General features: G+C 46.3%; 2 protein-coding genes across 6 annotated transcripts; both read right to left on the bottom strand.

Moving 5' to 3' along the window:
• Positions 1-3,342: 3,342 nt before the first annotated feature.
• Positions 3,343-4,914, bottom strand: LOC137602001 (golgin subfamily A member 6-like protein 22). Its single transcript, XM_068324518.1, has one exon. The coding sequence runs from the start codon at positions 4,912-4,914 to the stop codon at positions 3,343-3,345; it is 1,572 nt and encodes a 523-aa protein (XP_068180619.1).
• Positions 4,915-9,548: 4,634 nt separating this feature from the next.
• raf1a (Raf-1 proto-oncogene, serine/threonine kinase a) lies at positions 9,549-20,506 on the bottom strand. Of its 5 annotated transcripts, none has more exons than XM_068333880.1 (18): positions 20,000-20,506; positions 18,327-18,553; positions 16,346-16,458; positions 16,144-16,246; positions 15,898-16,055; positions 15,051-15,140; positions 13,842-13,995; positions 13,335-13,454; positions 13,169-13,193; positions 12,760-12,866; positions 12,463-12,580; positions 12,246-12,330; positions 11,983-12,159; positions 11,855-11,901; positions 11,613-11,731; positions 11,393-11,524; positions 10,686-10,820; positions 9,549-10,613 (listed from the first exon to the last, which is right to left on the bottom strand). In XM_068333880.1, the coding sequence occupies exons 2-18, from the start codon at positions 18,525-18,527 to the stop codon at positions 10,473-10,475; spliced, it is 2,025 nt and encodes a 674-aa protein (XP_068189981.1). In that variant the 5' UTR covers positions 18,528-18,553; positions 20,000-20,506; the 3' UTR covers positions 9,549-10,472. The 5 variants fall into 5 exon arrangements, with proteins under 5 accessions (XP_068189981.1, XP_068189965.1, XP_068189974.1 ...); XM_068333864.1 differs by having other exon boundaries at positions 12,760-12,869; positions 20,000-20,505; XM_068333873.1 differs by lacking the exon at positions 20,000-20,506 and adding an exon at positions 19,857-19,996 and having other exon boundaries at positions 12,760-12,869.
• Positions 20,507-21,380: the final 874 nt, after the last annotated feature.

The following is a 21,380-nucleotide window of genomic DNA, read 5'->3' as shown; positions in this document are numbered from 1 at the left end:
CACTCTTTGTACCTCCAGGACATTCCTAACAAACTCCTCCTTCAAGATAACTCCTACTCCATTTCTCTTCCTATCTACACCATGATAGAACAACTTGAACCCTGCTCCTAAACTTCTAGCCTTGCTACCTTTCCACCTGGTCTCCTGGACACACAGTATGTCTACCTTCCTCCTCTGCATCATGTCGACCAACTCTCTACCTTTTCCTGTCATAGTTCCAACATTCAACGTCCCTACTCTCAGTCCTATACTCTTGGTGTTCCTCTTCTCTCTCTTCCTACGAACACACTTTCCTCCTCTCCTTCTTCGACCAACAGTAGTCCAATTTCCACCGGCGCCCTGTAGGTCAACAGCGCCGATGGCGGTCGTTGTTAACCCGGGCCTTGATCCGATATGGAAGTCATAGGTCCGATTCGCATGTTTGATTTGTCAAAAGTTTTATGTCAGATGCCCTTCCTGCCACAATATCAAATAGATATTCATGTGAAGGGTAATAAGGGCAGCACAAAGCCTGCCACATGTTTGATAGGAGTCCCCGACACATAATCCATAGAAAGTACACACAAGAGTTAGTAAATTTATGTATATTTATTGGAACAATCAATTCATTCAAATAATCAGGTTTTTTTTGGGTGGGTGAAAGTAAAAGCAAAACTAAAACAGCTATTGCGATTACAAATATTTGTGCTATTTGTGATATAGATATTTGTGATATTTGTGGTCTGAAAACGATATCAATATTGTCATCTAACCCATGGAGCACTAACTGGACGGACTAGTTAAAGCCACCACAGACACATGTCCAAGGGGTGTGTCTACTATCACATGACAATCAGGTAAATACTGACAGGTGAGATACTGCTCAGGCTAATTAAAGTAAATATGACATTTCATCATTTTAATCGTATAATTTCTCACCCTACATCTGCATTTCTATGACTCGATAATGTACACTATTCATTCTTATTCCCCGGGGTGCACTGGCGTCACGCCAGGAGTGTCCCCTGCCTCACACCCCCCGTCGGCTGGGATAGGCTCCAACACACCACAACCCATGACAGCGGATGAAGCGGGTTTGGACGATAAATGAACACTTATTCCATTGGACAAGTTTAACAAAACTCAAATATGGCTCCTACAAGCGCAGGCTGTGACATAATAAAGAACCGTAGATCAAACGCAGACTGTATGACATAACAAAGAACCAAAGAACAAGCACAGACCATATGATGTGACAAGGAACTGTAGATCAAGCAGACTGTTTAACATTACAAATAACCGTAGATCAAGTGCAGACCATATGACATAACAAAGAACCATAGATCAAGCGCAGACTGCATGACGTAACAAGGAACCATGGAAACTGCTTCTTCCCCCTCGCGGGTCGTGGGATGCTGGAGCCTATCCTAGCTGACTGGGGGTTTGAGTGAGGCAAGGGACACTCCTGGTGCAACGCCAGTAAACCACAGAGTCACGTAAAGTCAAACAACCATGCATGCACACACTCACACCTATGGGCAATTTGAGAGTAGCCAATTTGCCTTAAGTGCATGATTTTGGAGGTGGGAGGAAGCCAAAGAACCTGAGAGAACCCGCACAGACTCACAGAGAACATGCAAACTCTGCACATTGGGGCGGCAGTGGCTCAGCGGTAGAGCAGATGTCCTGTAGACAGATCGCCTCAGACATCGGCGGATCCAGTCCCGCTCCCGTCATGATGTCACCAGGAGTGTGAGCTGACAGTGGGAGGTGTCAGCTCACCTCCCAGCCACTGCCGAGGCGCCCTTGAGCAAGGCGCCGTCCCCCCTACAAGCTGCTCAAATTGGGGCGCGTTCCTGAAGCCGCTGCCCATCACTCTGCCTCCCTGATGTGTGTAGTGATGTGATTGTACTAACTGCATGCTTACAGGCCCCTTGTGTGCTTGTGTGTTCAGGGGCCCTGTATACTTGTCAAACTAACCGAGTGACTTTGTAATTTCCCCCTGAGGGATAAATAAAGTATACTTCTTCTTCTTCAAAGTGAGAGGTGGGGGACACTCCTGGCACGACACTGGTGCACTTTGGAGCCATCACACCTACGGGCAATTTGGAATGATCAATTCAACTGAATCTCATGTTTTTGGTGGTGGGACGAAACTAGAACCCATGACACGGGAAGAACATCCATACAGCAAGGACTCATATGCTCTGAACCTTCAAGCGGTGAGGTGACAGCGCTACCCACTACGCCACCGTGTCGCCCTGTGCTGCATTTATTACACCCCACTTCAAAGCGGTGATGTGTTGTGATTGTCAGCGTCCGTCCATTCATTCGTCCACCAAATATCTTCACAACCGTTGCAGAAAAATGAAACAAAAAGCACATTACTTGGGCAGCAAAGGGGATGAAAATGAGATGATGACTTTGAGAAAACTAGATCAAGGTCAAATTTCAACTTTTGTACACTCAGGAACCGGATAAGATAGAAAGATGAGAGAGAAGGCCAGTATGAGTAAGACCATAGATCTAGTGCTAGTGCTTTGATCTACATATGCACTAGCTTTGATCTATGGTCAAAGCTGGTGATAATTTTGACCTAGCCTGAAGCTTTGACCTACAGTACTTTAAGGGTAGGTCAGGGTAAGTCGTGGGATGTTGCAGTCTCTGACTGTCTTATTACGTCCCGCTTCAGAGCGGTGATGTATTGTAATTGTCAATGTTTGTCCATCCGTTAATTAGTCCACTAAATATCTTCGCAACCGTTGCAGATAGAAAGATGAAACAAAAAACACATTACTCAGGCGGCAAAGGAATGAAAATGAGAAGATGACCTTGAGAAACTAGCTCAAGGTCAAATTTCAACTTTTGTACACTCAGGAACCGGATAGGATAGAAAGACGAGGGAGAAGGCCAAAGCTAGTACTTCGACCCCAGATCGTCTTACTCTAGCCTTCTCCATATGCACTAGTCTATGCACTACTCAGGTACTACTTTCAGGGTACCAGGACCTACCCTGAAAGTAGTTCAGGGTAGGGTTAGGGATGTTGCAGTCTCTGACTGCCTTGTTTAAAATTTCTTCCATAATGGTAGATTGGCACTGACTTCATCAGTTGTTCCTCATCTTCTATAGCCTGCCTACATTACATTAATATTAAATAATTTGATAACTTTCTTTGACCTACCCTTGTGATTTACAGGGATCCCACTAGTTTTCGTACATTTTTTTGATGATGTCCTTGTTTTCATTCTGCCAAAGGCAACTGAATGTGGGGAGTCCAGCCTCTCTCAAGGGGTTGGGTTGTAGACCCAAGCTGTGGGTGAAGGTCACCCTGATTATATGTAGATTCTACTTTTTCAACTGCCTCACAGGCTCCGCCAAAGAGCCAATGAGGAGATCGCACAAACTCCACAGATCAAGCCAGAGTTGATCGTCTCCAAGAGTTTATTCTGTTTCTTCTCTTTCGGCATCTGGGCCTTCAGGTCCTGTATCTGGGCAGTCAGGTCCTTCTCTTTCTGCAACAGAGTGTCTTCCTGTTTCTGGAGCTCCTTCCAGAGAGATGAGTTCTCCTCAGTCCACTTCTTCTCTTTCTGCATCAGAATGTCTTTCTGTTTCTGGAGCTCCTTCCAGAGAGATGAGTTCTCCTCAGTCCACTTCTTCTCTTTCTGCAGCTGAGTGTCTTTCTGTTTCTGCAGCTCCTGGTAGAGAGATGAGTTCTCCTCAGTCCACTCCTTCTCTTTCTGCATCAGAATGTCTTTCTGTTTCTGGAGCTCCTTCCAGAGTGATGAGTTCTCCAGTGTCCACTCCTTCTCTTTCTGCAGCTGAGTGTCTTTCTGTTTCTGGAGCTCCTTCCAGAGTAGTGAGTTCTCCTCAGTCCACTTGTTCTCTTTCTGCATCAGAATGTCTTTCTGTTTCTGGAGCTCCTTCCAGAGAGATGAGTTCTCCAGTGTCCACTCCTTCTCTTTCTGCAGCTGGGTGTCTTTCTGTTTCTGGAGCTCCTTCCAGAGAGATGAGTTCTCCTCAGTCCACTCCTTCTCTTTCTGCATCAGAATGTCTTTCTGTTTCTGGAGCTCCTTCCAGAGTGATGAGTTCTCCAGTGTCCACTCCTTCTCTTTCTGCAGCTGAGTGTCTTTCTGTTTCTGGAGCTCCTTCCAGAGTAATGAGTTCTCCTCAGTCCACTCCTTCTCTTTCTGCAGCTGAGTGTCTTTCTGTTTCTGGAGCTCCTTCCAGAGAGATGAGTTCTCCTCAGTCCACTCCTTCTCTTTCTGCATCAGAAAGTCTTTCTGTTTCTGGAGCTCCTTCCAGAGAGATGAGTTCTCCAGTGTCCACTCCTTCTCTTTCTGCAGCTGAGTGTCTTTCTGTTTCTGGAGCTCCTTCCAGAGTAATGAGTTCTCCTCAGTCCACTCCTTCTCTTTCTGCAGCTGAGTGTCTTTCTGTTTCTGGAGCTCCTTCCAGAGAGATGAGTTCTCCTCAGTCCACTCCTTCTCTTTCTGCATCAGAATGTCTTTCTGTTTCTGGAGTTCCTCCAAGCGAGATGAGTACTCCTCTCTCCACTCCTTCTCTTTCTGCAGAGTGTCTTTCTGTTTTTGGAGCTCCTCCAGGAGATATGAGTTCTCCTCTGCCCACTTCTTCTCTTTCTGCAGCAGAGTGACTTTCTGTTTGTGGAGCTCCTCCCAGATATATGAGTTCTCCTCAGTCCAGTCCCTCTCTTTCTGCATCAGAGTGTCTTTCTGTTTCTGGAGTTCCTCCCAGAGATATGAGTTCTCCTCTGTCCACTCCTCTTGCATCAGATCGTCTTTCTCTTTCAGCTGAGCATCATAGGACTCCATCTTCTTCGGAATCTTATGGAGAGAAGTCTCTGATTCTCCGGTTGCAGAGGCTTTTTTCTCCTTCTGAGTCACCAAACTCTTCACACCATCATTCTCTTCGATAGCCATGTTGAGTTAGTCTGTTGGTCTCAGACGGACTCTGAAACAAACGCGTCCTTTTATAGCTTCCTACTCAAGTTGAAAGGACATGACTTCAATGGCTTAGGTGCCCTGCTCTTTCTGGTTCATGGTCACTCGGAATGTTAACAAAGGTTTGAACTTTATCTTTGATGTAATGTGATGATGTCACCGGTTCATAATGATGATGAATTCTATTCAGGTGCAGTAAACAGGTTCTGCTTTCAGCCTTTGAGTCCTGCAGAGGGCACTGTAATGTGAAACTGTTGTTATACTACAACTTGTACTTTAACTGAACTGAGAATATTTTTGTACTCTTGTTTTTGATAGTCACACAAGGATGAGAGTAGTTACATTTAAATTATAATATAATTATAACATTCAGATATTCTAATACATAATAAGGGGGCATGGTAGTGTAGTGGGTAACTGTCACCTCCCTGTGAAGGGAGGATCAAAGGTTGCAGGCAATGACGATTATCATCATCAGTCTTTCCCTGGAGGATTGGTGCAGAGGAGGAAAGACCTGCACAGAGACCATACACTGAACCAGAGGGCAGTGAAGATCCACAAGATCCATCAGGAGACGAAGTACCTCAAGAGGCAGCACAAGTAAGCTAACAAGGAGCAGCCAACCAGGGAACCACTTCTGAAGGAAGTCCAGGAAATTGTGAGGAAGGCAAGATTTAGCTCACCCCCTGTATAAAGTTGTGTTCCTTATGTGGTGGTTTATGTTTAATAAAATGTTTAATGATGTTTAATAAAATAATCATATGATAAAATAATAAAATAACCATGTGACAAAATCATTAATAATTATGTGGAAGGCCTAACACTCATTAAGGACGTGGCCAGTAATTTGATCTGTCTTACATAACGTGTAAAAAAATGGCCTTTTAAGGGAAAAATATTTGGTATACACTGGTTGGTCAGTAACTGCCCACTGACACAGCAGAGTATCTTGGTTTATATACCAATGAGGGAGACTTGGGGAGTGTGTGTGTGAGTTCAATGTTCATTTCAACGTGTGAGCCATGTAATATTAGTTAAGTATCTGTTAAAATTGTTTGCTTTTATCATTGAATGTAATGTTGGATTTCTTCTCAGCCTGAATTGACAAATATTTTATACTTATGTACTTTGTCCTTTCTTAAGGATTCCTCAAATTCTACTTCACTTACAAGGTCTACAAGCACTGCCTATTGCTGCTTAAGCAACTCTGGAAGATCTTAAGTCACCTGGAGGAGAAGGAAGGTGGCACAGCAGTGGAGACGTGCTGAAGGAGCCTGGATCCCTACGGAAGAGGATTCAAAGAAGATCGACCAGTTTAGAATGATTTCACTGCCGAGTGTGGAAGGAAAGATCTTCTTCAGTGTAGTACCAAGGCGGCTGTCCAACTTCCTCTCCAAAAACAACTACATAGATAGGTTTTGTGCAAAAGGGAGGGATATCTGGAGTGTCAGGGTGCCTGAAACACTGGAGTGCCTTGAGTGGTGACGCAGCTCATCCAGGAAGCCTGTGAGAACAAGGGAGACCTCACAGTGCTGTGGTTAGACTTAGCCAATGCGTATGGCGCCTTCCCCCACGAACACCATGTGACACACCATGCTGCAGGCCTGATCCTGGATTATTACGACCAGTCCAGGATAAGAGTCGCAGCAGGAGGAATAACATCAGAGATGCTTACGCTGGAAGGTGGGATAATCACAGGTTGCACCATCTCTGTAATCTTGTTCGCCCTAGCAATGAACTTGATTGTGAAGGCAGTTGAGCCAGAGTGCCGGGGTCCCCAGACCCAATCAGGGATCTGTCAGCCACCAATCAGGGCCTTCATGGATTACCTGACTGTCACCATGGAGTCTGTGCCAGGAAGCTGATGGATCCTGCAAGGGCTGGAGAAGTTGAGCTTCAAACTCGCCAAGACTAGATCACTAGTGGTGAAGAAGGGCAAGGTCACCGACAAGTTCCGATTCAGCATCGAAGGTCAGCAAACACCAACCATCTCTGAGAAACAGGTGAAGAGCTTGAGCAAGGTGTTTGATAGCAACTTCAAGGATGCCTCATCTATTCAATCCACTGGCAAGGAGCTGGACAGCAGGCTAAAATCAATCGACAAATCTGGATTCCCAGGTAAGTTTAAAGCATGGATCCAGCATGGAATTCTGTCAGGGATACTATGACCACTACTTGAATATGAGGTCCTCATGTCCACTGTGGAGATCTTGGAGAAAATGGTGAGCAGCTGTCTCAAGAGATGGTTGGGCTTGCCTAAATGCCTTAGCAACATTGCCCTTTATGACAACATTACAAAGCTTCACTTCGCAAAGTTTCTGAAGGAAGAGTTCAAGGTCACACAGACACGAGAGGTGCTGATGTACAGAGACTCAAGAGACCCGAGGGTGGACCAGGCTGGAGTGGTGGTGAAGATAGGAAGGAAGTGGAGTGTCCAGGCTGTGGTGCTTGATGCTGAATCACGGCTGAGCCACAAGGGTCTGGTGGGCGTGGTGGCCCGTGGTAGACTTGGGACGGTTCCCAACATCTCAGCAGAAAGACAGCACATTGAAGGACAAAACAGAGGCAGATTCAGGAGGAAGTGAGGGCTTCAGTGGAGGAAGGAAGATCTAGCAGAGCAGCTGGGTTGAGGCAATAAGGGGCCTGGACAAGGTGGGAGCAGGCCGTGGAGTGAAAGTCACGTGGATGGACCTCTGGCAGACTGAACCACACCAAATCACCTTCCTGATCCAGGCAGTGTACGATGTGTAGCCCGGCAAACCTGTAGACCTGGCACCTAGCTGATACACCTGGCGTCATAATCATCCTGCTGAAACAGATTGCAGAAGCTTTCAGCAAGGGAATCAGCAGCTGCAGCCGAGTGCGCAATACCACCAGTGCAATTGCTTTTGTGCCGCCGAAGGCAGGTCACAAGGCGGCGACAGCAGGGATCTTGGCAACAGCGCCAGATTGGTAGTTCACAGTGGACCTGGAGACGCAATTGACATTCCCACAGCACATTGTCAGCACCACCCAGATATACTTGTCGTCTCAGAGACCACCAAGAACGTCATCATCTTGAAACTGACGGTGCTATGGGAGGACCGCATGGGGGAGGGCTCATGAAAGGAAGAGGACCAAATATGAACAACTAGTCATCAATGTCGGAGCAGGGCTGGAAGTCAAGGGGTATGCCCATTGAGGTAGGCTGCAGGGAATTTGTGAGACACTCGCTCCACAAAGCTCACAGGTACACCAAGGAGCAGAGCCATCAAGAACATCACTGAAGCAGCTGAGACTCAAGATGGCTCGATCTGGAGAGTAGGCCCATGGGGCCAAGCAAATGCCATCTGAACACACCACGGTCTGATCAACCGTGGTGGGGTCGCCTGGAAGAGGGTGTGTAATGTTGAAAGACCCGGAACACCAGCTGACACCAGGTTACGTGACTGATGTGTTCAGTTGCACCAGAAGATGTATTCAAGAATTGCAGTTAGTTTCTTTCCAGTATTGTGTGCATCACCCCTTAGCTCTTATTCTTCAGGTATTATCCCACATGGAGTTGAAGCTAGCTGCAGCACATGCAACACTGACAGGTGTGTGACAGTTATTAAATAATTTAGCATAAAACGGTCTTTGGCAGGTATTTTATTCAGTTTCCTTCCACTTTATCGCTAAAAGTCAGCAGTCATAATTCAGAAATCAAAAACTGGGACTAATGGGGCTAAAAACTGCAGCATCATATACAGAACATCAAATACTATCTACAATACCAAGCATGGGAGGAATGCTTCCTTCAGTTATTGAAGTACTTGTTACTACTTATTTGTATCTGTAATTCAGTTTTAAAGTGCTGCATTGATTTAATTTAAATGAGTTTTTTTCTACCACCACAGATCACTGAAGGCTTTATGTGAAGATGTGACACATGGCAGTGGAACCCTCACCAGATGGAGCTGTTGTTAGATGTAGGATATTTGTGGATCAGTGGTTTCACTTGGGCCCGGCCCTGTGGGTCGTCAGAATGCAGAAATAGAACAGACGGGCAGAGAGCAGAGCTGTGGTAAGAATAGACGCCTGGCAGTCAGCTGAGGCCTCTGCTCTCAGCGTGTTGCTCCACCGCTGTGGCAGTTCTTTCTGAAACGTACAACTCAAGAAAGATTAACAACTTGTCCTTTTTTTCCTGCATTGTGCTCAAGTCACAAGTCCAAAAACCAAACACACTTTCTGTATGCATCACGACTTGAGCCTGAACCAAGTCACGCAATCCTGTTCCCAGCAGGAACTACATGCTGAATGTTTACACTACAACCAAACAAATCCGTCCTCTTTCCACGTCCCCCTCCCTTCGGGTGCTGATTGTTCCACTGGGCCTGCCAGTGGCCATGCAGGGGCCCAGCGGGACCAGCCAGTGGTTGAAACCCCAGTGGCGTGTCTGGACTGGATCCCCGGAGACGTTACACCACGTCGCCACTACGACTGCAAACATCACACCCTGCCACCGAGTCTTGCCTATCAGTGAGATTTGAGCATTTCTGCAAGCAAGATGCCACGACTGCTTCCAAAGCTGCAGTTCAAGCATTCTGCATGACAAAAAACACATTCAGTGTTCAAGAATAAACATCCAGAGCAAAGAAATTTAACTTAATTTTATTAAAACCTTTGAATTGTCAACCTTCTCACCAAGTTCACCATGAAAGGATTAACCTCATAAAAAGATGTGATAAGCAAATACAAATTAGTTTCCAAATTAAATATTTAAGACGACTGCCAAACGCCCAGGTCTCGATAACCCAGTCATGGCGAGGGCTGATAAGAATGTGTGTGCGCGTTCCTGCACGTCGGTTTATTCTCAGCTATGAAGCCAACGTGGAGACTGTCGAAGTGTGACTTTTACTAAAAAGTGCAAATTCCTTTTTTTTCTGTCACTCAAGCCAACTGTCTAACAGACCATAATTCCTCTGAAATTTTCCAAAAAAACAAGACAATTAAACAAGTCAAAAACAAACTAACAAAACTTTAACAAGAAAACCCCACGAGTTCGCACGCCTACTTCATTATCATTTAAGACAATGCGTATACTACTGTGAAACTAAACGGATTACATCCAACGGCCCTGTGTAACAAAAGGTGAATTGTGCAGGATCTCAGTCCAGGCTTGGTTTCCTCTTGAGGCTTTTGAGCTTTGAAGATCCACTTCATCAGGAGACCAGAGAGAATTCACATTACACCACTGGTCTTCTCTTCATCTCCCTTGAGTGTCCATTTATTACTGTCTTAAGTAGGTGTGCTTTTATGTATTCACACATTTTATTGAATGCATTGAGCCTTTGCATATTTTTTAATAAGTGTAGCAAAAAGCAAGGCACTGCCTCGGTGTGTCCCCCCCCCCCGGATCCTTCACTTCCTCCATGGAAAACGTGGTGTGCTTTTCTCTAGACGTCTGTCTCCTCATCTTCTCCTTACATATGTTAGGGGTCAGGTTGAGCGCACTGAGCGTTTGAGCACTATTTGGGTATGTCAGACACGAGGGGGGGGGGGTTGTGAGGTCTGAGCTTCTAGAACACAGGCAGCCTGGTGGAGGTCAGTGTACAGGTGTTGATGTCCTCAGTGTGAGACACTCTGTGGAGGGACGGTTCTGAGGCACTGCGGTTGATCTTAGGGAGTGCATGCTGAAGGAGCTCGATGGAGGACAAGATCTAAAGAAGAAAAGAAGATGAGGAAAAATATTCTCTCAGTTTGAATTTACCATCACCTGGCCAGAGGTTCACCTGTGGGAAGAGCGGCCTCTCGTCCTTGGACTTCTTGATGCAGTCGGCCACCAACCTTTTCATGGCTTTAGGGCAGTTCTTGTAGAGTTTACTGAGGTCTGGGGACAAATAGCCTCTTCCCACCATATAGATGATCTGAAAGAAGGGTTTTTAAAAATCTCTAGTTCAGCAGGAATATTGATGGAAAGCCAGAAAGACGAGAATATAAGCAGAGAGACGCTGCAGAGGAGGGGGCATCAGACAGGTCTGCGATCACGGGGATCGAGCGAGTCGTGAATCACCATCCAGATTGGATCACACCTGTTTGACACACGGGTAACGTCACCCCAATCTGATCACAACCCCAGGAGAGTAATCCGAGCCAAACATGATTCGATCGGGTCCTGAAACCTTTGGGAGGATGAAAGAAAAAAAAAGGGTGTGCACCAGTGAACCCCCCCTCCTCGTAGACCGACAGGGTCGTGTTACAGCGTCTAAAATTAGACCGGTGGCTCCATGGCGCCGACCTCTGCTCCACAGCGGGCCTGACGCCAGGCTGGACCCCCTGACGGGGTCCAGGGTCCAGCCTGAACTGGGCTCTTAGAGCCCACACACACACACACACACACACACACACACACACAAGTCTCAGCTGCTTCACATGATCATACCCATCCAAGCGCTCAAACCTTCACGCGTGTCCACACACACATCGGTGATGAGGTCACCTGATCTCTGTTGGCTGTGTGAGAATACGGCAGCTCTCCCGTCATGAGCTCAAAGAGAACAATTCCATAGGAATAGACGTCAGACTGGAAGCTGTATGGGTTGTTATCCTGCATCCGGATGACCTCAGGAGCCTGCAGGCATCCACAGCAGAAGGTAAGAACATCTTCAATCTGTGTGTATTGGGCTCAGGTGTCTTCTGAGGACCAATCAGCTACTGACCATCCAGAGAATGGATCCAGAAGGCTGCTCCACCTGATGGGAGCCCGTCCATCGGGCCTTCACCGTCGCCAAACCAAAGTCTCCAATTTTCACCGTTAACCCTTCATGCAAGAAGATGTCTGAGCTACGGTCAAGGAGTGACAGCTGAACGAGAGAAGACAACGATCCTGACCGGCAGCAGGACGTTCTACCACGACCATCACTGCATATTCCTCACTCTAAAGCAGCAAGAGAAAAGATACTGTTGGACTTCATGTCACGATGGATGATGTTCTTTGCATGCAGGTAGCTAAAAAAATAAATAAAGAGTGAGAAGAAGAAGACGGATTTGGGTTTGGTTCCTCAGGAAGCAGCTGCGGTTGGGACGTACTCCATGCCCTGAGCCGTTTGCCTGGCGATGTCGATGAGCTGGATCATCTTGAAGTTGGTCTCCAGAACGTGAATGTGTTTGTAGAGGCTGCTGCCCTCGCACCACTGGGTCACAATGGCCAAGTTATCCTTCGTCATGTAGCCCATGAACAGCAGGATGTTGACATGGCGTGTTTTCCTGCGACAGGACAAACGTGGAGGTTTTTGCACTGAAAGTTCAACACGGCTGAAGAACTGATCTGCTGGTAGGACATCGCTCCTCACCTCAGGACTGCTACTTCATTTCTAAACGCCTGAAATTGTTCTGGTGTGGGGTCGGTCACCTTCAGAATCTTCACCGCAACGTCACCTGAAACACACACACTCCTCGGATTTATGCCTGAACCACCATGAGCCTGCATGGACAGGTGTGTCAGGTACACACTGATCTGATGTTCCAACAAGTGAGCTGTTTAACAGCTAAAGTGAAGTGCATTCCTACCGTGCCATTTCCCTTTGTACACAGTTCCAAAGGAGCCTGAGCCGATGCGGGACTGTAGATACACTTCACTGGCCTCTATCTCCCAGTAGTAACTAGAGTCGCGTTTGTCCCGAGGCCTCTGGGTAAAAACACATCAAATACAAGCAGTTATCACAAACGAGTATTTGTAGGGCAGACGGCTTTACGTGTTTCACAGTATTTTCTCCATGCAGTTGAACTGTGCTTTATAAAACTAATATTTAAATCCAACTATCGTTAGGATGAAAACTACACCAGTAGAAAAGACGCGGGCCTTACTATTCTGTTCTTCTCCTGGATGTTGAAGGACGTGGCCCTCTCTCGCTGGGCAGGCGCCGGCGCTTTGGAGTGGGACCAGCCTGTAGGGCTCTGGTTTGGGGAACTCCCTGCTTCAGGAATACAGGGAAGAAGAGATGGAAGAGGTTCAGGGTGGGACTGGTTGTAGGAAAACAGTCAACGCAAAAGATTACAGAGTCTGGGATTGCAAACCCGTCAGCATTTCACAAAATGGAAGCTGAGAACTCATTTTTTGACATTAATATGCATATTTTTTAATCCCTTGAATATTCTGGGGGGACGCTGTGTATTTTCAAGTTACAAAGAAAACCTTTATTTTCACACCTGTTAGTCTAACGTGAATGTGGTTTGGTGAGGGTGGAGGGGGAAGGAATGCAGAGCGAACACTTACCGGAGTTGTGGTCACGCATCGCGTCCTGGAGAGACAAAAGCACACAGAGGTGTGTTAACACGTTCACACTGCTCACGACACACTCCACTGTCACTCATGGTGTGACTTCAATGTGAATGCAGACAGCCTGTTGGTCAGACCGCTCACACACATTCTGCTGTCTAACCTTTTCTGGACTCTCTGGTGAAGCCTCAACAAAAGACTGGGAGAAGTGCACAATACCTACTTTCCTCTTCAGCCAGAATCTACGGCACCAGGAGCTGGGGGGGGTATTCAGGCAGTCTAGCTACTCCCCAGCAGGGTGCAATACAACAGGCCGGAGAGGAAATGTGGGAAAGGGACACAGTGAAGGAAAGTGAGGAAGGTTGGTGACAAGAGCGACGGCCAGGTTTACCTGGACACAATAAATAAGGCAGAGCATCAAAATGTACCGAGCTGCTCAAGCAGGAACGCTGACAGAGATAAAGCAGAAACACTGAGCAGAGGGGGGCAGATGGGGGGCATTCCAAACGTCTCTAAACAAGACACCACCAGGAGCAAACAGCTTGACAGTCGATAAGATAGAGAGGGTTGGAATACTCCAGATGTAAGGACAAGAGCCCCCCCAGGGTGGAGATCATTTAGGAACAGCTTTAGCCCAGAGGAGTGACCATGGGGGGTGGGGGGTGGTTACCTCAATAATGCTGCTGTCTACAGGCAGGGTGGTGCTGACCATGTGGACGTTGGGTGTGGAGGTGGAGCGCTGCCTCTGGGAGAGACACCCACCCGTGGGGGGGTAGGGCGTGGTGTAGTTGAAGGCATGTGGGGTGGAGTACCGATGGGCGGAGCTGTGGAGGCGGAGCAAACATTACGATGGAGCAGCAATTGTCCACAGAGTGAAAACGACAGGCGGCGTTGGCCTTCAACAGACGTTGGCAGACGGTTCTTGGTTCTGTGACTACCGAGCGTCCCTCCGGCTCTTTCACTGACACAACCACAGCGGAAAAATACCACAGCGAGGACAAACGTCCCCGTTTGGTTTTGTCGTGGCGTTCCTCTCATCCAGAGTCGGGCTGAATCACATTTATAACCACGAAATCTCATTTTGTGTTTGTACAGGAAACAAACTCAGGTGTAAATGAAGTCAATGTTTGAGCGCTGCTGGGAAGCTGCAGCTCCTGGTTAAAAGTTGGGTGTAGAACTCCAACTAAATGACGTAAATAAACAGATGCTATTAAATCACACAAAGACGGCCTGCACTGACAGCAATCCCCCTTTGGCAACGCAAAACCTGGTTTCAAGACAGATTTCTTGCTATGGAACAACCTAGTAGTCTGTAAGTGCTAATTTGGCAGCTCAGAGTGTTTTGAACCATTTCGGTGCCCCTGAAACAACAGGCTCTTTTCACATCTGTTACGTCAGCACTTGGACCGGTGAGCCCCATAAACCTGAGGACGGCATTAAAAACTGGATTTAATTAATTGCAGATTGAGGTTTTTGAAAATCAAAATAAAACAAACTCTTTTGCAGTGGGGCGTGGCTAATAACAGAAAATGACAAAGATGGAGGTAGTGGGTGACGCTGTAGAGTAAGTGATAGTCTGGAAAAAACCCACATATCGATTCAAATGCTACTTTAACTCCAAATGCACAGGTTCCCTGTGGCTTTGCACTACAGACCAGGTGTTCTGTTGGCCTCCTGCAGGAGGCTCACGTGTAAACAGCATTCAGGTGATGCCGTTTACACTCTGCCAAAGGTTTCACATCAAGTCTGAATACACAGTTCTGTTTGTTTACAAGAAACTGCCCCGGCCGTCTGAATAAAAAGGACTTTCCTTTCCTGAAGAAAAACATCAAAGGAGACACAATAGATCCAGTAGATCAAAGTTCACACTCTGGCTCACCTTGGAAACCGTGTTAAGGACTCCCTCATTCGCCGAGACGTCAGTGGGGGCAGAGAGGGTGCGCTGCCATCACCAGGCGTCGGACACATCCTGAAGACAGGAAGTACAGTCAGTACCTGAATCCTGAGTCCGCCAGTCAAGGCTAAAGATGTAAAAGGGTTTATTATATCCCTGCAGACGACATGTGGGCCTTCATGACGACACTGCATTGCATACAAATGGAGTGTACGCAAAGTCATTTACATTCACATGAGCTCAGATGTAATCTGAAATGAGACAACAAATCTCGCTTTGCCTACTTTAATCTCAAAAACTGACGGAGACTCGGGGTTAATGTTCATCAATATTTAACAATACTAAACTTTTGAACACTCAGATCACTTTAAAACAGCAGGTTTGTATGTGAGTTATATTTCTATAATTATTACCTCCAGCAAGGTTATGTTTTAACAGCAGCCTGTTTGTTGGCTGGATGTTCAGCAGGATCATGCAAAAACTACTCAATGGATTTCTTTGAAACTTAGTGGAAGGATGGCTCTTATGAATAGATCCCATTATATTTTGGTGCAAACGCGAAAAAACCCAACAACCCAAGATCCAATGAACCCCCCCCCAACCACCACCACCATACTGTGAAATACAGATTTTGTTTTTTAAACATTCGGTCCTTTTCAAGGAATGATGGATCATGATGGGAAGCAATGGGCATGTTCAGGGGACTGGTGCCTAGGAGTATGATTTGGTGATGTTCCAAATAATAATTTGGGGTTAGATATGTTTTCATAGGGGGGTAACTGCAGTTGACAAAATAACAACCTGACTCTTATTTGATGGTGAAGACACTTACAGGAGTTGTCTGATGTTGCTCCAGTCCAAACACATCGTAGGAACTTTAGTGCTGCAATGCTCGTGGAATTTGTAGCCACACGTTTGGCAACGGAAACCATTCAAAAGAAACTTCTGGCAAATATCACAGAACGCTAGCTTCAGGTATGTTTTCCGAACCTGAGAATGACAGAAAATTCATACATGTAATTCTCTACAAACATTTTTTTTTGAGTCTGATGATATATTAAAATGTTCAGATACTTACAAAATTATGTGTCGTCAAGGGAACATGATCTAAAACCTCCACTAGCAGCTCTTCCCCGATAAGGGAAGTCGAGTCGGTATTCCAATCCATCCGCAACTTTTTACTGGTCCAAAAATGGAAGGAAAATCAAAACAAGTTTAGCAAGCAATTCAAACTTTGATGCCTACAATTAGACCTTTTCTCCTGATTGTCTTCAGCTCACCTACTCTGCCCTGGATGCAGCCTGAAGACTGCACAGCACTGAGGCTGCAGCCCGCGCACCTTGAGAGCTTTAATCAAGCAATTATGCAGCGTCATCCCTGGTCGCACGTTTACCTGAGAGACAAAGAGTATTCAGTCCTCACTCACCTGCCAGCACATAAACAACGCCTTACAGCACATATGTCAAAGTCACGGCCCGCGGGCCAGATCTGGCCCGTGGCAAATTATTTATGGCCCGCCGGATGATTTTTAATTACTGTTAGAACCGGCCCGCAGGCCACATCCGCCTGCTGGTGTTTGGCACGCACCAAAACTGCATTCCCCACAATGCAACAGTGGCTGAAGTCACTGCAGCACAGCAAGCGGGCTTTGGTTTCATTGTTTATCAGCAGGATGGCACCGTGGCGCAGTGGGTAGCGCTTTGCCCCACAGCAAGGCGGTTCCAGGTTTGAGTCCTGCTCAGGGTGGAGTTTGCATGTTCTCCCCGTGTCTGCGTGGGTTCTCTCCAGGTTCTTCCCACCTCAATAAAACATGAGCTTCAGGTTAATTGGCCGTTCCAAATTGACCGTAGGTTTAGAAAGTGGCCACACTACGGTCACAGCCAGCTGGGATTGACTTCAGCTTCGCACGACCAGCGACAGCGGATGAAGTGGTCACGACAATGGATGGATGGATGTTTATCAGCAGTCAGAGTGGAGGTTGGGTTCAGCTACCCCCCTCCTCAAAACTGGCTAAAAGCAGGGTGGACACTGAGAGCAGGGGGTTTCAAGCCAGGTGGGAGTCAGAGTTCATGTTCAGAGAGATCAAAGGTCAACCTGTGTGTCTTCTGCTGAGTTTGCACGTTTCATCCCCGACACAATGCCCCAGCTGTTCATCCAAGCTGCTCAGACGCTCTCTATGACTAGCAGCACAGACCTGTGTGAACGACTGTTCTCTCTGATGAAGCTGAACTAAACATCACACAGGAGCGTCTGACTGAAACACCTTCAATCCATTTTTAATTTCTTTACACACACACACACACACACACACACACACACTGTACTCTCATCACTAAAATATACATGTTTTGCATACTTCCTTATTTTGCTGACAGTTTTATCCACAGGCTTTCTGCTAAATGCCACACACTTCAAACTCATGCCAGCTGATATTTTGATATTTTACCCTCCAGTAGAGGTCGCACTAGAGCAAATGAAGCCTCATGAAGCTTCGAACCGCAGTGAAACGATTGGAATGAAAAGCTTCAGTGCTTCATGGGGCTTCATCTGCCCATCACTCCCTCTACTGGACTCCAGGTAACATCATCTAGAGTCAGAACTGTTAACAATGTTCATGTTCAGAGCAGAGAGTCCAAACAGCAGAACGACACACAAAACAACCATTAGAGAGTGAAACTAGCTGCTAGCACCAACAGTCTGTCCAGCTATGGTTTCTGTTTGGAATGAGACAATCCATGTAGTACCCACAATGCTCCTGGGGGGCTGACAGAACGCTCTTTAGTAACTCCATACAGTTGTGTTCATGTAGTCACTAACAGAACCATCACTTCTCTAACATTTCTTTAAAGGAGCTTTCCTTTAGCGTTAGCTCCTCTCCCAGTCTCACCAGTAGTTAGCTTTCTTTCTCCAGTTAGCCTGCTAGCATTCATCTATGGCTTCACAATGCCCGCCCAGCGCCATCCATAATTGGCCAACACAAAGTCGTTATGACACCTCGTTGATTTTTGACTACGTTGGTGATCTTGGTTTATAAACCAATACAATAATGCCTTCATATGTTTGGTATTAAGTCCAATATTATTGTGTTACTGTGGAATTTCCACAAGTTCCCGGTAGTTTCATTATGTTATAATAAACATTGAGCCAGTCTGGCCCTCGGCTTGGAGCCAATGTGCTTTTTTGACACCCCTGCCTTAAAGTAACCGAACCAATGCAGTATTTCTGCAGCCTTATTGCGTTTCTCTGGCAACATGAACTCACCACCGTGCGCTGCTGGTTTGGGAGGTAGACACGTATGGTGCTGCTAGCCTTGGAGTCGGGCATCTTGCTGTCATCTGAGGAGCGACGCTGACAGGTAAAACCCTGGACCATGGTTGGGGAAAGACAAGGGCTCTCAAACTCAGGGTCCTTCATTCCAAAGCCGTTGCTCAGGGTCTTCCATGCTCCCTGGAGGTGCTCCATTAGTAAAGCCAATTGTTTGCAATGGTCTAAAAATAAAAAATGAAAACAACCACATGCACACAAATAAATCTGAATGCTTAAACAACAAAGATTATCGTTACAATTTTTACCATTTACTAAATGGAAATGAATATTATCAACATTCTACTAACATTTTTGACATCAAGATGAGCAAAAACCTCACTGTGGAGTAAGAGACAAAACAGAACTTTATTAATCCTGAGGGAAATTCTGGTTCCAGGATATTCCAAAGAGCTACAGAAAATAATAAATAAGTTAAAGGTAATAAGTTAAAGATGACAAAAGCCTTAATATATATTTATCACATGCTTATAAATATCTATTAGTTGTGTTTATCCACTTTATTTACATGCAGTTAACAGCCCACAAAGTATGACAACTATTCAAAATAAGTTAAAAGATTAGACACGAGTAAAAACACTAAATTCTGAGTGTTGTCTGCAAATCCATTTCTAACAAACATGTAATGCACCACAACTCTAAAAATTAGATATACAGATGAAAATTAAGAAATTCGAATTTACATGACAAAAAGTGGACCTTGAATCTTACATTGGCTTCGAGGTAATTAAACTTTTAACGAGTCTGATGGAAAATCAGGACCACACTGGACTAGTGAGAAACACCAGGACCTGCTGATTTGGAGCAATTAGCGGTTAGCTGTGACAGCAGACAACGATTTGTCAATAACGCGGAAAAGCTGCAGCTCGGCCGGTGCGTCCATCCTCCCTCACCATATCGCGGAAAAACGCTCTTCGAAGCGATGTCTTAGAAAATAAAGGACATAAAGGCAGGAGTGTGGGCCATGCCGGGACCTGCTGGGGTTTAACCTGGTCTGTTAGGGAACGCTCAACTCCACAGGTTAGTCCTAGTTAACAGCCAGCTTCACCCACCGCGGTCCCGCTTCTGCGGCTCTGGGAACAGAGTCTGGAGCTTAGCTGGTCTGAGGGGACCTCACCGATCCTCAGCTCCTCCGGTCGGGTTCCATTTCCATCCAAACAACCTACAACTCGCTTCCGTACGCGGCTAACGTGTTAGCTCCTGGCTGCTGCGCGGCTAACGTGTTAGCTCCTGGCTGCTACGCGGCTAACATGTTAGCTCCTGGCTGCTACGCGGCTAACGTGTTAGCTCCTGGCTGCTACGCGGCTAACATGTTAGCTCCTGGCTGCTACGCGGCTAACGTGTTAGCTCCTGGCTGCTACGCGGCTAACATGTTAGCTGCTGGCTGCTACGTGTTCGCGGGCCCGGTGGGGCCAGTTGATGCTATCAAATTGCCTGCAGGCCCACAAAGGCGGAGAATATCGTTACCGCTGGAGTCGACCTCCGTTCAGCTCCCACTTCACCCGAACGTTCCACCGCCTCAGGAGAACGAGTGGAACGCTTTTAGTTAGCATTTCAACCACCATGACGGCACTAGCACTGCTAGCAGCCTGTCGCGTGCGCCAGCTTACCAAGAGGAGTGAGGAAAGTTGAGCTCCGCCATAACTTCAGGGGAAATTGGCCCCGGTGACGTCACTATATTTGCAACGCATTCATAGAAAAAAGGAAAAGTGGAAATTGGTCAATCCCGTCCTGCGAGGCTCTATTAAATCATCTGGCGCTCATCAAACGTCATGGAGAAGACGTGAAGGGGCTAATCCGGTCAAAAATATGAGATCAGATATGAGATAAAAAGTTTTATTCCCTTGTGGAGATTAAAAACAAACAAAAAAATGTCGGACCATCAAAGTGACTCGACGAGGGCAATGGGGCGTTTTCAAATTAAAACTTGCGTCCAGCTGCACGCGAACGCACCACTCTGTCAGGATTGACGTTGTGGGGCAGAAGGTGAGCCCGGCTGGAGTCCCGCGTCCTCCTGACGCCACGGCTGGAAACAAAACCCCGCAGTCATCTCAGAGCAGCGCTGCTCCCAACGCGCAACTACAGCACAAATGTAATCCCTCCCACTTTGGCAAAAATATTTACGTTTGTTTATAGAAGACCTACTGTACATTTTCAAAATGTCGACTTCTAACATATACGATCATGTTCCTTCATGCGTAAAAGTGTAAATGTGTCGGCAAGAACTCTAATAAACAAATCAAAACTGCAGAGGCTGCCATTGAATCAGCTCTTTTAATGCACGTAAGTTAGGCGTAACATTTTGAAACCGACAAATTATTCCATTCTGAGGAAGGAAACAATCTCTTTCTAACTACAAGTGCTCCATCGTCTGGAGATCCTAAGACAGTGCAAAACTAACGCGTTGGAAAATATTGGTTGGTAGTCATGCTGTTCTCATAACTCATTTGTTCAACATGTCATTAAATATGAAACCTACACACCCTCAAATCCCTATGGGAAACAGCCAGAAAGGGGTAAATAATGTAAATGCATCATCGTTGTAGATAATGTAATATGCTTTCTAACATTAGAACTGGCTGGAACACAAGCGTTTGTTACCCAAGAACATTGCTTATTGTTCTCCCTGACCTAGTGCAATGTGAAATGATACCCTCCAGACTCACCATGTGTTCACCATCTCCATGGCATCCCCGCCCATCTCCCCAGAGGCAGACTGATCAGTTAATTCCAACAGGATGTATTTGACTCCATCTGAAAATATCACAGCTTCATCAACACACCTGTCAGTGTGTCCTGATGGGTGCAGGGCACATGGTTTTCAGGAAGCAGCAGTTCTTAGAACAAAGCATCATGCATCGATTTAATTTCACAGTCAGCTGTACATTCGTTCAATCCATGTAGCTATAGCAACAAATGTTGTTTTTTTAAATTGGAATTTCTAACATATCCCATCTAACATGACAAAAAATATCCGTCCAAACACTGATT

This window comes from Antennarius striatus, chromosome 2, assembly GCF_040054535.1.
Source record: "Antennarius striatus isolate MH-2024 chromosome 2, ASM4005453v1, whole genome shotgun sequence".
NCBI classification, from domain to species: Eukaryota; Metazoa; Chordata; class Actinopteri; order Lophiiformes; family Antennariidae; genus Antennarius; species Antennarius striatus.
The sequence above is the reverse complement of the archived record's forward strand: the minus strand, read 5'-3'. Positions and strand labels throughout refer to the sequence as shown.